Here is a 16,813-nt window from a genome sequence, read left to right on the forward strand (position 1 = left end):
TCCCAAAGAGCCTGCAGTGATGCAAACAAGAATTGTTTGGTTGGGGGGGGTCCCTCCGTCCAACTTCAGGAACATTCAATGTGGCGGCAACAGGGTTTCTCCCAGGATCCCCTAGTGCTATTCAGTAGAGCCCTAGTACCCAGGTTCACAGTTGGGAAGGCTGCTACTCATGTCAAGATGGCCACCTGAAACAAGTCCTAAAGGGGTCCACAGATTTTTGATTTTTTGTGTGTGTGTGTGTGTGTGAGAGAGAGAGAGAGAGAGAAGTGGGGAGAAGGAGACGATACACAGAAGTAGAAATACAGGGCATTCCTTATTTCTGTCGTTTTTCCTTTGTAAAGCAATGCTTGTGTGAAGAATTCTGTCCTGCCTCCCTCCCCTCCCAAGGCTTTGCAGCTTCAGTAGGCCTCCACACAGCAGCAGCGGCACCGATGAGCTGTCATTCCGCTGGCTGCAAACCCAAGCCTGTCCACACAGCTGACGCTAGCTCTTTTCATTAGAAAGCTCGGTGGTGATCAGTCCCCAAAACGTGATGCGAAGTGAAAGGAACTAGTCACAAAAGACTATATATTGTATGATTGCACATATAGAAAATTTCTAGAAAATTCAAAACCACAATGAAAAAATCTGAGTCAGGGATTGGGAGGGATAATTGACTACAAAGGGGCATGAAGGAAGCTTCTGTGGGTGATGGAATGTTCTAAAACTAAATTGTGGTGGGAGTTGCCCAATTGTATAAATGTACTAAAACTCACTACACTCTACACATAGAGTAGGTGAATTTGTTGTATGTAAATTATTACCTACATACGGCAGTTACACAATCCGTGCAAGGGAAGCTCAGGGGGCCCTGTAGGCCAGTAGAACTGCTTCTCAGTGAAACTTCTCTGTCTGGCCCATAGATCTGCACCAGCGATGTGGAATGTCTCATGAGCAGGCTGCAGCACACCTTCAGGCAGGAAATGACCGGGGTCGGAGCCAGTCTGGAAAAGAGGTGGAAGTTCTGTGGCTTCGAGGGCCTGAAACTGACCTGAATGCTGCGGCCTCACAGCCTGGGCTCCTGCAGAGAAATGTGCCATAGACATGCCAAGGAAGTGATTTGTATTCTCAATGGTTTTCAAGTGAAAGTGCTTTAAATTTGCTGGGTCAATCCCAGAATATCTTATGAGTTAAAATAAGGATCCTAGAGCAGCACCTCGAGCTACAGGCCCTAAAAAGACATGGACTCAAACCCTCAAGCGCTGTAACTTGCTCCCCTTCTGTTGGTGGCTTGTGTCTTTTATTAGTGATATTGAAAAAGGCCTGAGGCTAAAGAGTATTTGGGGTATTTTCAGTGTCTGTACTACTGTCCTAGAGTTTGGTATTTTTTTAAACACTGTTAATTGAAATGTTTTGATTATTTGTATGTGATTTGTTTGTGTTTTAAACTTCTCTTCGCATTAATGTTGCTACTGATAAGAGGAATGAGAGGAGCACTGGCTACTCTGTAAAGGACATGGTCTTTCCGACACCCAGTAAGCCAGTAAGCGAATAACACAGCATCTTCTAGAAGGTGCCTGCCCAGGCTCCTCTTTTAAAAGAGAAAGCATGGTTTGTGGCTTTTTGCAAAATTACTGTGAACCAAAAGTTGACAAATGTTCCAAAGTTATTTTCTCTAATATATCAGATTAAAAACATCTAGATGTATTCACAGAAAGCAAGTGTCCAGTATGACTGGCATGTGTTTGTGCTATTCAGAATCACCTTGTAAATAGTCTGCTTTTAAAGGAGGGCATATTTAGTTTCAGTGAATGAAAACACACATGTGTGCTTGTGCACATGCACGTACACAAACAAGTTAGCAGAAGGGATTCATTTTAATGCCTTCGCTCTGGCCTCCTTACAAAGTCTGTTGGTCCCTTTTCTTCTGCCATCAGCGTGTTGAAGTGCAAACCGTGTACTGCTGTAAATACTATGTTCACTTCAAGCTGAATGTTTGCAAACAGTTGATACGAGTATTAGTAGAAAATTCTTGGTAATGAATGAGCCTGGGTGCATGAGGCTTCCTGCAAAGAGCTCAGCTCCTCCTGGAGCACCAGTGGCTGGGGGCACCTCCAGTTCTATGGTGCCCACCAGCAGATTGCAATGGCAAACTGTGTGTGGACCAGTCAGGAAGTCCTCCTTGATGGAAACAAAAGAGAAAGGATGAGGATTTGGGGCTAATATCCTGAGGCACAGATGATCTTTTCTTCTGTGGTGTTGCTGGTGCCTAAAGTAACACAAGCATGCCCTCCCTTGAGTCTTGATTCAGAATGAAAGAATGCACCAAGTAAGCAAAGCCAATGAAGAGTATTTCAGGAAAATACTTTGTAAATGAGATGTCAGTAGTGTTCAAAGTTGTATTTTTCAAAGATAAATATTCCTTTTTTATACCTCAGCTTGGTGTTCTGTTTTGAATTACTTGCTCTCTAGTCCTTTAGTGAATCATCTCAATTTCTTCTTTGGAGTACCAGGATGTTGAAAGAAGATGCTAAACCTTCGCCTGGACAACTCGAAGCTCAGTCTCCCGGAAAGCTGGCTTTCCCCTGAAGTACCCAGCTGTGGCAGGAGCAGGGAGCTAGGATTATTTTTACTCTAGCCCCCTCCTGGAAGCATTCTCCCTGTCGTCAGCATTATAGAATCCTTTGATTTGTCAATCACAGAGGGCCTTGAATGCCTTATTTTAACAATATCTCTGAAATCAAGGGAAATTCACCACTTATCAATTAGTTCTTATTTAAATAACTTAAATACCATGACACTTTAAACCAACAAATTTTAAAGCAACTGTTAACACCTAGACAGACCCTTTGCTATTCTCCACTTAATGTCCTTGTGCCACAGACGGTCTCTTTCTATTATTTCCGCCCATTTTGTCCAGGTGTACTCCTCGCAGCCTGCTTGAATACACTGCCTCTGAGGCTCACTGTTGGCTAGACTACAGTGCCCAGTTGCTTCATCAAACACCAGTCTAGACATTGCTGTGAAGGCATGTTTGAAAAGATATCATTAACGTTGAAACTGGTAGACTTTGAATTGAAGCAGATTGTCCTCTATAATGTGGCTGGGCCTCATCTAATCAATTAAAGACCTCAAGTCCTCCGAGGAGAGAGGAATTGTGCTTTCAGATAGCCTTTGGATTCATGACTAGCCTTAACGCCCGCCAGAATTTCCAGACTGCTGGCCAGCCCTACAAATTTCAAATTTGCCAGCCCCCACAATCACATGAGCCAATTTCTTAAAATAAATCTGTGTCTGTGTGTGTGTGTACACATCCCACTAGTTCTGTTTCTTTGGAGAACCCTGACTACTATGCTAGTCCAGAGTTGTCATAATGTTCAAAGATAAAATCCATTTGCATTATATTACATAATAAAATTGCAGCTCACGCTATCTCACAATTCTTTCCATCCATTATAGAAATATATTAATGAAGCTATTTTGCCTTCCAAATGCTCAGTGCTATTTACTCTAATTATTGTTCTGTTATTGTGCCCAAATTTTGAAATACTACTGTTTTGTTATTTTTAGGAGATTGGATAGTTAGATTTTTTGCAGATAATAATGAATAGAAGCATTTTTTAATTCTACAAATGGTTGTTTTACTCTCTTCCTAGTCCTGTGACAGCTCTAGTTCTGATTCTTTAATACTACCAAGTTGCTTGTTATAATGCCCTCAGTGAAAATGAAATCGTTTTTGGAGGAAACTAAGCACTTACCTATGTTCTATTTATACAGGGTTTTGTTCTTAATTGGGCCCCAAACTTTATGTTTTTCACAGAATACAGAATAAACTATATCCCTTGAAAAGATAGCATAGAAATATAAGACCTTTGACTCACCTGCTTGGAACTGGGTAAGCCCTTGGGATTCTTAGCTCTGTCTTGGACAGTCTCTCAAATAGAGCCAGATTCACTTTTCACCATACTTGCTACCATCTGCTGAGCACCTATTACGCTATCCTGCTGCCTACAGTCACTTCCTGCCTGTGTGTCAAGTTACACAGGCACAATTTCCCTATGGGTAAATTTAAAGAGAAACAGCACCTGTCTGAGAGTGGTGGTAGAGTCATCAGGATAGCATGTGCAAATTGCCCAGCCAGTGCCCAGACCTTAGTGAGTTCACAATAAAGAGTTGTGACGATGATTATGATTCAGCCAAAATTAATTATAAGCTATGACCTTACCCTTGCTTTAAGAAAAATGTTTTTGTGTTCACACCTGGAATTGTGGAGCTGCATCATGTTGCCGAACCTCAAGAAGGGAAACAGCTATGCAAAGATCTTCCAAACATGTATTCAGGCCCAGGCACTCTTCCAGGCATTATGGCATATAAAAGGAGTAAGCCTGGTGCTTGCCCTCAAGGAGCTATAAGAGTAGGCTTTAACATGGTGGACTTAAATCCTTCACCCAATAGCCAAGACCATAAAAGCTCAGCATGAATAATATTCAGTGTTGACCAACTGTCAATGGTGTGAATGAGGTGGTAGTGATGGCTCACTTTTGAGACCTGAATTATTATTCTCTGTGCCCCCACGCATTCCCCACACATCCAGTCCCAGAGTATAAATTCCAGGAGAGTATGGTCCTCGTTTGTCTTGTTCACTCTCACATCTCAAAACCTGGTACATCATAGATGCTCAGCAAATGTTTGTTAAATGAGTATTTGTGTAGCACTCTATACAAACTATGTTCGTATGCACTAATAATATAAGCTAACATTGATTAGTAATTCCTACTTAACCGGTGATGTGGGTGTATATGTGTGTGTGTGTATCTCTATCTAGAGAGGCAGAGACAGAGAGATTTATTTATTTTTACTACAACTGTGAATAGTAGATAATATAATCCTAGGTTTTTTCGGAGACTCTGAGATATAGTGTAACTTGCTTAAGTTTCTAAGAAGCAGAGATGAGATTTGAATCTTAGTCTGTCCAACTGGAAACTTAAAACTTCCTACTGCTCCAATATGTTACTTATCCTTCTTATCAACCTATTTGGTAGACCCACGTTGTTCATTCACATGCCATTTAAAGCACCTGATATATACAACTCTTAGAAATTCAATGGAGAACAAAACAAGACCTGTCCTTCAAGAGTTTACACTCTGGTGGGGATGCCTGCTCAATGATATAGTCACATACAAGGTACTACAGGGGGACATCATGGAAGGCTTCACTAATGTTAAGAAGCTTGAGATATGGTAAGAGGAGAAAACAGGTTCAAACAGGTTAAACTACTTGCCCAAGGTATGTAGCTAGTGGGGATAAAGCCCAGGGTTTGAACCCAAATCTGTCTGGCTTCAATTCATGCTGCTTCTATTATACCATGGTGCCCAAGGTCACCTCCTAACAATGTCACTTAACCTCTCTGAGCCTTTGGTTTTCATCTATAAAATGGAAAGCATATTTCCCTGAAAGTGTCATTCATAAGGCTTTGCTCAATGCAAAGTGCCCAGTACTAACCCTGCCTGGCAAAAGTTTTTAAAAATATCTATAATTATTATTCAACTAATAATAATATTAATTATGCTTTGATAACAGCAGAGCTACCTTTCTAGTGTCAGGACTCCTATAAGGCCACAGAGTAACTTAAGAATGAGACCTGGGATACAAAATGCACAGAAGTCCGTTGCATTTCTACACAGTAATAATGAAGCAGCAGAAAGTGAACTTAAGAAAGCAATCCCATCATTTCATCAAGATCAAAAGCTTTTGCACAGCAAAGGAAACAGTTAACAAAATCAAAAGACAACTGACAGAATGGGAGAAGATATTTGCAAATGACATATCAGATAAAGGACTAGTGTCCAGAATCTATAAAGAACTTAGCAAACTCAACACCCAAAGAATAAATAATCCAATCAAGAAATGGGCAGAGGACATGAACAGACATTTCTGCAAAGAAGACATCCAGATGGCGAACAGACACATGAAAAAGTGCTCCATATCACTCGGCATCAGGGAAATACAAATCAAAACCACAATGAGATATCACCTCACACCAGTCAGAATGGCTAAAATCAACAAGTCAGGAAATGACAGATGCTGGCGAGGATGCGGAGAAAGGGGAACCCTCCTACACTGTTGGTGGGAATGCAAGCTGGTGCAGCCACTCTGGAAAACAGCATGGAGGTTCCTCAAAATGTTGAAAATAGAACTGCCCTATGACCCAGCAATTGCACTATTGGGTATTTACCCTAAAGATACAAATGTAGTGATCCAAAGGGGCACATGCACCCGAATGTTTATAGCAGCAATGTCCACAATAGCCAAACTATGGAAAGAACCTAGATGTCCATCAACAGATGAATGAATCAAGAAGATGTGGTATATATACACAATGGAATACTATGCAGCCATCAAAAGAAATGAAATCTTGCCATTTGCAACAACGTGGATGGAACTAGAGCGTATCATGCTTAGCGAAATAAGTCAAGCAGAGAAAGACAACTATCATATGATCTCCCTGATATGAGGAAGTGGTGATACAACATGGAGGCTTAAGTGGGTAGAAGAAGAATAAATGAAACAAGATGGGATTGGGAGGGAGACAAACCATAAGTGACTCTTAATCTCACAAAACAAACTGAGGGTTGCCGGGGGCAGGGGGTTTGGGAGAAGGGGGTGGGATTATGGACATTGGGGAGGGTATGTGATTTGGTGAGTGCTGTGAAGTGTGTAAACCTGGTGATTCACAGACCTGTACCCCTGGGGATAAAAATATATGTTTATCAAAAATAAAAAATTAAAATAAATAAATAAATAAATAAAAAAACAATGTACCTAAAAAAAAATAAAATTATATTGATAGGTAAAAAAAAAAAAAAAAAAAAAGAAAGCAATCCCATCTATAATTGTACCAAAATAGTAAGATGCCTAGGAATAAACCTAACCAAAGAGGTGAAAGACCTGTATTCTGAAAACTATAAAACACTGATAAAAGAAATTGAAGGTGACACAAAGAAATGGAAAGACATTCCATGCTCATGGACTGGAAGAACAAATATTGTTAAAATGTCTATACCACCCAAACCAATCCACACATTTAATACAATCCCTATCAAAATACCAACACTATTTTTCACAGAACTAGAACAAAAAAATCCTAAAATTTATGTGGAACCACAAAAAGCCCTGAGTAGTCAAAACAATTTTGAAAAAGGAGAACAAAGCTGGAAGTATCACAACTCCAGTCTTTGAGTTATATTACAAAGCTAAAGTGGTCAAAAAAGTATGGTAATGGCACAAATATAGATGCATAGATCAATAGAACAGGATAGAAAACCCAGAAATAAACCCACAATTGTATGGTCAGTTAATCTTCAACAAAGCAGGAACAAGTATTAAGTGGGGAAAAGAGTCTTTAGGTCTGGTGTTGGAACAACTGGAAAGCTACATGCCAAAGAATAAAACTGAACCACTTTCTTATACCATACACAAAAATAAACTCAAAATGGATTAAAGACCTAAATATGAGACCTGAAGCCACAAAAATCCAGAGAAGACAGGCAATAATTTATCTGATGTTGGCCATAGCAACACTTTCCTAGTTGTTTCTCCTGAGGCGAGGAAAACAAAAGTGAAACTGAACTTTGGGACTTCATCAAAGGAGAAAGTTTCTGCACAGTGAAGGAAACCGTCAACAAAAGTAAAACGCAACCTATGTAATGGGAGAAGATTTTGCAAAAGACATATCCAATAAGAGATTAGTATCCAAAATATATAAAGAATTGATATAACTCAACACCCCCCCCCGCCAAAAATAATCCCATTTAAAAATGAGCAGAAAACATGAAAAGACGTTTCTCCAAAGATGGCCAACAGATACATCATAGGGAAATGCAAATCCAAACAACAATAAGATACCACCTCACACCTGTCAGAATGGCTAAAATCAAAAACAGACACAAATACCAGTGAGTATATGGAAAAAAAGAAATCCTGTTGCATTGTTGGTGGGAAGGCAAACTGGTGAAGCCACTCTGGAAAACAGTATAGAGGTTCCTCAACAAATTGAAAATAGAACTACCCTATGATGCAGTAATGCCACTACTGGGTATTTACCCAAAAAATACAAAACAATTAATTCAAAGGAATACACACACCCTTATGTTTATACCAGCATTATTTATAATAGCCAAACTATGAAATCAGCCCAAATGTCCATGGATAAGGTGAATGAATAAAGAAGAGGTGGTATATACTTACAGTGGAATATATTATTTAGCCACAAAAGGATGAAGTCTTGCCATTTGCAATGACATGGATGAGCTAGAGAGTAGAATGCTAAGTGAAATCAATCAGAGAAAGACAAATACCATATGGTTTCACTCATATGTGGAATTTAAGAAACAAACAAAAAATAAGCAAATAGAAAAAGAGAAAGAGATAAATCAAGAAACAGACCCTTAACCATAGAGAAAAAGCTGGTAGTTCCCAGAGAGGTGGGTGGGAGGTGAACTAGATAGGCGATGGGGATTAAGAGGGGCACTTGTTGTGATGAGCACTGGGTGTTGAATCACTGTATTGTACACCCAAAACTAATACAACAATGTATGTTGTGCGCCTTGGTGGCTCAGTCATTAAGAATCTGCCTTCGCCTCACGTCATGATCCCAGGGTCCTGGGATTGAGTCCCACATCAGGCTCCTTGCTCAGCAGGGAGTCTGCTTCTCTCTCTACCTCTGCCCCTCCCCTTGCCCATGCTCGCTCTCTTTCACTCTCTCTCTTCTCACAGGACAGACCACGTCCCATTCATGTGGATAATAATTAAATGGGATAATAATCCCATTAATAAGGAGGCATGTGTGGCCTTATCTTCTCTCCCATATCACAAGATCCATAACATCATCCTATTCTTTCAGTGTGATGAAAAGCTTTGAAGATCTCAACTTCCCTGACTTTTTATCCAGGTGGATGGTATCAAAGGCATACTGAGGCCCTTACTTGGGGCAATGGAAGAAAGGAAAAGGAATTGATTATACCCACATGTGAGCATTGAGACCCAAGTCCAGAGCCTTATGAAGATGATCTCAGATCTTGGGTGGAAAATGGGATGCAGGACGTATTAAAGACTGTTCTACCTAACTGCATTCACTCCAGGTCTGATCAACAGCCCTCTCGAGCACCAGACCTCTTCAATCTTAACTCATTAATATTCCTCAAGAAACACTTTATATCATGCTTCAGAGTGTTTTCAGAGCAACCCTGTACACAGATATTATGTCATCTGATCTTCACAACAGCTTGTGAGCTAGCAGGGATGGATGGCTCTCTCCCCATTATTACAGCTAAGGAAAACAAGCATCAGAAGGATCAGGAGCCATACCCCAGGTCACACAACTAAGTGGATGGTAGGGCTGAGATTAAAATGCAGGGTACCCGAGTCCTCCCAATATCTATGCCACTTCATCTTCAGCTTCTGCCTAGTATGGGTAAGAGAATAGGAAGTAGGTGTCCTTAACAATTTTCAGTGCCATGGACCCTTAGGAAATCTGGCGAAGTCCATGAACCCCTTATGAGAATAACATTTTTAAATGCATGAAAAAAAAAATACAAAGGAACCCAATTATATTGAAGTAAGTTACCAAAACACATTTGTGATAGAGTAACTTATGTGCTTCTTTAACACATTAAATAGCAATACATAATGAGAGGACTAATAACTACTGTAATTTTGAAGTAGGGATAAACACAAATAATTCAAGAAAGCTGGCATAACTTATGATACAATGGTATCCATGATACTGGTGAAAAAGTCACAGATACCTTGAACCCCTTACTTTGTTGCCTGCATTTGTAATGGAAGAAAATGCTACATTTCAGTTAGACGTTAGTGAAAAATCTAAGTGTAATATTTCCATCCAAGTTCACATGCTTCCTAAATTCTACCCACAATCTTGAGGTTGATGAACTACAAAGTGAGAGTGCCCAATGTGGGGCCAGGATTAATTTCAGTAATGTTCATTCAATAGAAATATCTTTTAAGCAACACATTTTACAAATGATAGAGAAACTGATTCTTAGCCCATTTTGAAATAGTGAAACTCTAAGGCAATGTATAAATAGCAGGAAGGTCCCTCAAGTGAAGAAGTAACAAATGAGCTTCAGTGTGGGCAAACACAAAGAACTGCATTTAGAAGAAAATGAGCCAAATGCTCTTCACAAGATGTTAGTCTCCAAACCATGAGTTCTGGCACAGGAAAGGGATCTGGGAGTTGTTGGAGAGAAGTCCCTGAAGACATCTGTCCAATGTGTGGTTGGAGTCATAAAGAGGCAACAAATTCTAAACATGGTAAAAAAAAAAATAGAAACAAAGTATGACATTATCTTATTCCCTTAAAAAAAAATTGTTTTGTCCCAACACCAGTTAAACAGTATGTTTCTTGTGGCTGGACCTCAAGATTTGAAACTCAACATTTTAATTCACAGGTTGTTCAAGCACTTGAACATTTCTGTTCAACACATTGCCAGCCAATGGGAGATGCAAAGATGAATATGACATATTGAAGAGAAACTCAAAGAATCAAGAGTGTGGGTGTGTTTTAATACATTAATGAACATGTTCTACACTCTAGACCAGAGCCATATAGTCTGAGAGAGAAAAACCTGGAATTCAGTGTTTTTCATATAATAAGCTCTTGTTCCTCTCTCTCCCTCCTTCTCTCTCTCTCTCTCTCTCCCTCCCTCTCTCTCTCTCTCTCTCTCTCACACACACACACACACACATACACACACAAAAGAGCACTTTGTAAAGCCAGCATTACAATCATGCCTTGTTTACTCAGCAAGAGAAGACATCTGAGAATTTAAGTGAATTTACCAGGTAACTGAAACACACTCCTTCCAATACAAATCTTTTTACTTTAATCGTTTTAAATGAGAATGTTTCTAAGATGTTTTACATCATTTCCTGTGCAGTTAAACAGAGGATTCTAGACGTGTGCTGGCCTTGCCATGATGATTCCATATGGCCACTAAGAACATTAGTTGTAATAAAACTTCTGGGAAAGAACATTCTTCCCACTAATTTAATAGTACAAAGAACAGTGAAAGGGCTGATTCTCTCATAAACATCCTTCCTCATTAAAGGGCTAGAACCAGCCTTTGGCAGCCCTGACTCCCTATGCTCACCCAGGTTCACCATTCTAGAAACCCCAGGGCTAAGAGATGCTCACAGAACCACTAGCAGAGTTGTTATTCTGAATCTCAGCTGTCTAAGGGGCCAAAGGTGTGTGCCTCTCTGCTGTCCTAACAGCATGGGTCAGTATTCTCCAACTTCTGCCCCAACATGCTGGTAAGAAATATGACCTTGAATAGGCAACTTGGTTTATTAGGCAGCTATGTCAGGAGAACTGGACTTCCTGGTTCTGTCACTAGCCCCGAGACCTTGGGCAAATCCCTCAACCTCTGGGTCCCATAAGGAGGACAGCTGGAGAGGAGATGTGACAGTGCTAACTAGATTTCTCTTTCTTGTTCACCTAACAGAACCAAGTAGGGTCATGATACAGGTTCTCCCGTGATCTAAAAGTTGGCTTTAGGCCACTTTTCTTTTACAAAAAACCTACCTTAGGGCCTGTTTGCTCTAAGTGAAAGAAATCCAAAGAGGATTTTCACTTTTATGAAATGGTAATTGCTTTTTTTGCTTTACATCATTGCAGCTGATGAACGGTTTCATAGGAATGCTCTACTTTGAGATAGCAGGGAAAATTATACAGTCTGTCAGCCTGTGTTGGCTGAGGTTGATGACCACTGCGATATGGCCAGTGTTCAGAAAGTGAATCTGCAGTATTCTCAAGCTAGCAAGCCAGGGACGGTGCAGGACCTATGGCCCACAGGAGTCCTGAGGGACAAGCGTGCAGGGAGGCACAGGTAGAGAAAGACTTTGCTTCCATCTGCCCACATGAGCCCTCTAGCAACTGTACTCGCTTCTTCTGCCCCCAGTTGGCCCAAGACTCCCTCCTTCTCCACTTGGCAGAGCACAAGGACAAAGTGAGATCATTCCTACTACAGGAACCAGGTCCCAAGGCCAGTCCAAATTAAGACTCTCCAGGGCTGCCTTAGTGTAACTCTCTGCTGCATCCAGCGTCAGAGTTGGGGCCCTTAGCACCAGCCACTTAAGCTGGGGCCCATCCTTGAGGCTGTCCTCTGCTGGGGAGTAAAGGGGACTTGTTAAGCCTGTCGGACTCCCAAGGCAAGCTGCTCACACCACACTTATTCATGGCGACAGTGGGCTGGATTAAAAACGTCCAAGCTCAGGTTCACAGTGAAACACCTACATCTCACTTGCATAAAGGCTATTGGTCCAGATGACCACACACTCTGAAGGATTCAGTGGCTCCTTTACTTCTTCATTTCTCTCTGAAACAACCAGATAGGTTTACATGGCATCAACATAGATTGGTTCCCGACGGATGATACCCTGGCAGGCTGCAGGTCCCAAGAAGTGTGAATGCCCTTCAAGTTCCCTTTCCATCTCTCCATGCCCAGCTGGGTCCCTGCTGAGGGACTAATACTCGTCTCGGCATCTAATAGCCAATCTCAAGGGCTCTTGCCCTTCTTAGCCTTCCCAAAGCTGGGACCTGAGACTCAATCAATTCCACTTGCTTGCATGCAGCTGCCTCATGGTTTTCATGGGTCTCCCAGCACATGCGCTGGTGCAGGTCAGGCATATTGTGCTTTTCACCGCCCCAGGACTGCAGCACTGCATGTAGTCGAATGGGGCAATCTTTAGGGTACCACTCTGCCCAGGACAAAAAGAGAATGCCAAGATCTCAGCCAAGGACCACAAGGCAAGCAGGATTTGCTGCCTTTTGGTTCTAAAAGTCCCCTAAAAACTCCCAAGAAAAAGGGAAAGATAAGCAAAAGTGAAAATGAATACAAAAGTATATGCTACCCTGAGCATAAGGGGACAGGCCCAACCTCTCTGACGGTGGAAGTGTAAACAGTAAAACCTTTCAGAAGGGAGAGAGCTTTAAAAAAAAAAAAGTGTAGTCATACAATATTCTAACAGTTCTACTTCTGGAAATCTGTCCCTACAGAAATAAGCAAAGGGCTATGATAACTATAACAAGGATATTTAATAGTAAGCAAGTAGAACCAATCCAGATGTCCAAAATAAGAGCTAAGAGAATACTATGAAGCCACTAAAACTGATATTGATTCAGGATATATTCAAGATATCTCTATTGTTGAGTGAGAAAAGTAGGCTATTTCATATCTGGACAGCATAAGTTTTGCTTAAAATATGTAAATATATATGTATATGTATCTGTGGACACATGCAAAGAACAGTAAATACCCAACTGTTAGCAGTGACTGTCTCCAGATGGGCTTTTTTTTTTTTTTCTATGCTGTTCTATTTTCCAAATGTCTTTTATTGAACATGTATACTTTTTTTTTTCAGTATTCCAAAATTCATTGTGCCTCACACCCAGTGCTACATACAATACGTGCCCTCCACAATACCCACAGCCAGGCTTCCCCCACCCACCACCTCCCCCCCTCCAAAACCCTTACTTTGTCTCTCAAAGTGTACAGTCTCTCATGGTTTCTCTTCCCCTATGATTTCCCCCACAGTTTGTCTTCCCCTAAAATTTCCCCCAACTCACTTCTCTCCATCTCCCAATGTCCTCCCTGTTATTCCTTATGTTCCACAAGTGAATCCAAATGATAATTGACTCTCTCTGCTTGACTTATTTCACTCAGCATAATCTCTTCCATTCCTGTCCCTGTTGATACAAAAATTGGGTATTCATCCTTTCTGATGGAGACATAATACTCCGTTGTATATATGGACCATATCTTCTTTATCCCTTCTTCCATTGAAGGGCATCTTGGTTCTTTCCACAGTTTGGCAACTGTGGCCATTGCTGCTATGAACGTTAGGGTACAAATGGCCCTTTTTTTCACTACATTTGTATTTTGGGGGTAAATACCCAGTAGTGCAATTGCAGGGTCATAGGGTAGCTCTATTTTTAATTTCTTAAGGAATCTCCACACTGTTTTCCAAAGTGGCTGCACCAACTTGCATTCCCACCAACAGTGTAAGAGGGTTCCCCTTCCTCCACATCCTCTCCAGCACATGATGTTTACTGTCTTTTGGCCATTCTAACTGGTGTAAGGTGGCGTCTCAATGTGGTTTTGATTTGAATCTCCCTGATGGATAATGAGGATGAACATTTTGTCACGTGTCTGCTGGCCATTTGTATGTTTTCTTTGGAGAAGTGTCTGTTCATGTCTTCTGCCCTTTTTTGATGTGATTATCTATTTTGTGTGTGTTGAGTTTGAGGAGTTCTTTATAGAACTTGTAGTGTCATTTGCGAATATCCTCTCCCATTCAGTGGGTTGCCTCTGTTTTGTTCACTCTTTACTGTGCAGAAGCTTTTGATCTTGATGAAGTCCCAAAAGTTCATTTTCACTTTTGTTCCCTTTGCCTTTAGAGATGTATCTTGAACAAAGTTGCTGTTGTCAATGTCAAAGAGGTTATTGCCTATGTTCTCCTCTAGGATTTGATAGATTCTTGCTTCATGTTGAGGTCTTTTATCCATTTCAAGTTTATCTTTGTGTATGGTGTAAGAGAATGGTCGAGTTTCATTCTTCTACACATAACTGTCCAATTTTCCCAGCACCATACATTACTTTTATAGTCAGGGAAAAACTTATTAAAAGAATGTTTACATGTAGGGAAAAAAAATCTTATTTATTAGATTGTACAGTAACAGAGGCTCAAAGCCTTCAGGTCAAGCAACCATAATAGCCCTTATCTCCCTCCAGGGGTGTCTATTTTCAGATTAAACCTCTCCTCCCCCTTTGTCTTGTTTGTTTCTTATCTGTGGGTAGCCTAGGAACCCCATCATCAAGGCTGTAAAGAACTCAGAGTTATGTGAGACACACTGAGTAAAGAACTGAAAGGGAAATCAGAAAATCGTTGCTTTGTGACTCAAATTTTTATTTCTGATTCTATAACCTTTGTATCCACTCCATTTCATACCATGCCCCAAAGTAAAACTTCTTAGTCTGGCATTCCAGCACTAGACTTGATTTTTAACATTGTTTCTTATTTCTACTTGCCTTCGGGTACCCACTTCAGCCTGACTCTATTCCCTCTGCTTCCCCGTACATCCCCAAGTCCAAATAACGACCCACTCTTCAAGGCCCAGGTCAAGTGGTACCTCCTCCAATAAGCTTTTCCGGATTCCTCCCACTCTCTCCCAATATCTGAATGACCTCTCCCTTCTTTTAGCCGCACAGATCAATTCTCAGTTCTCACATTAAGTCCTACAGAGAAAGGGATGGACGCAGAGGGCAACATTGGTCCTGCAGTTTCAGTAGGAGTGGCGGCAAAAGCCTGACTGGAAGAATTTGAAACTGAATATTATAACCCTTTCAAAGAGTTTTGTAATGAAGAGGATCAGAAAAGTGAGGCCAAAGCTGAACAGGGGGGATGGAACCAAGAAAGGATTTTTGAAGAGAGAAAAATGACAATATTATGGCACACTGCTGAGAATAATCAAGAAGATAGGGCAAATGGTCAACAAAGAAATTTCACAGGGAGAGGGAGTGAACTAGAAAGAAGGAAAGCAAAATTAAAAGGAGAAAGGAAGGACAGGGGAAAAGAAACACAGGAAGCAGCAAGGGGCTGAGAGCAAGAGAGAATTAAATTTTTCACGCTGGGCATACAAAAGATGATCTTGTCCATTAGGCTCTTTCTCTCTGCTACAAAGACTGACAGTCAAATGTCAAGAGCAGAAGGGGGTGCCAGGGTGGCTCAGTGGGTTAAAGCCTCTGCCTTCAGCTCAGGTCATGATCCCAGGGTCCTGGGATCGAGCCCCACGTCGGGCTCTCTGCTCAGCGGGGAGCCTGCTTCCTCCTCTCTCTGCCTCTCTGTCTACTTGTAATCTCTGTCTGTCAAATAAATAAATAAAATCTTTAAAAAAAAATGTCAAGAGCAGAGAATCTGGCTGCAAGGGTACACGTCCTGAATCTGTGACTCTGGGCAAGCTATGCAACTGCCCCGTGCCTTGAAGTCTTCATTTATAAAATGGGTATGATAACATTACCTTCCTCATAGGGCTGCTTTGAGGCATAAAGTGTTTAAAGTGCTCAGAGCATGATGGACTTGTGAGCTGTCATCATAATCAGGAATTATCAAAGGCCAGGAATCCCCGCCCCCCCGGGTCTGTCTCTACTTCTATCTGCAATATGACTTCATTCTTTCCTCTCACTACTGTCACCAATAACTGGAGAGTTTCACAGTTTAACAAAACCAGCTCCTCAGGGGAGAGATCATTATTCAACTACCTTCTGCTCTTAAATGCAGGAACAATGGGGAGGGGACTCATTGGCCAACTTTGTTCAAGTGCCCAGACCCAGTGGCATGGGGCTAAGTGCCATGTCAAAACAGTGGACATTCCTGAGGAAACTGTATACATAGATGGGGTTGTTGAGCCGTGCCGAGGAGAAAAGATTGAAAAATAAAGGGCTATGAGAGGTTTTGTAAGAACAAAGAACACAGTGAAGAGATTGCAGCCATGTGGCTACAAGCCATGGAATGTCAGTATCCACCAGGAGCTGGAAGAGGCAAGGAAAGCAGTCCCCTTTCGATCCTCTGGAAGGAGCATTGCCCTACGGAAGAATGGCTTTGGGCCCAGTGATGTTGATTTCAGATTTATGGCTCCAAAACCGAAAAGTAAGAAAAGAGAGAAAGGGAGGGCTCGTCAGCTAACAATTGCCACAGCCTCCTCTCCCCATACCCTGCCTTAGTGCCGACCCTGAAAAAAGGAGAGCACAGGGA

The 16,813-nt window shown here is 41.4% G+C and overlaps 1 protein-coding gene across 6 annotated transcripts in view; it reads left to right on the forward strand.

The window, feature by feature from the left end:
• Positions 1-2,416, forward strand: part of ENOX2 (ecto-NOX disulfide-thiol exchanger 2) — a 271,247-nt gene extending 268,831 nt beyond the window's left edge. For all 6 annotated transcript variants that reach the window (XM_059384978.1, XM_059384977.1, XM_059384981.1 and 3 more), the window contains one exon: positions 903-2,416. In XM_059384978.1, coding sequence (XP_059240961.1) covers positions 903-1,034 — 132 coding nt within the window. In that variant the 3' untranslated portion in view covers positions 1,035-2,416. The remainder of the gene's footprint in view (positions 1-902) is intronic.
• Positions 2,417-16,813: the final 14,397 nt, after the last annotated feature.

The sequence above is a fragment of the Mustela nigripes genome, chromosome X, assembly GCF_022355385.1.
Source record: "Mustela nigripes isolate SB6536 chromosome X, MUSNIG.SB6536, whole genome shotgun sequence".
NCBI lineage: Eukaryota > Metazoa > Chordata > Mammalia > Carnivora > Mustelidae > Mustela > Mustela nigripes.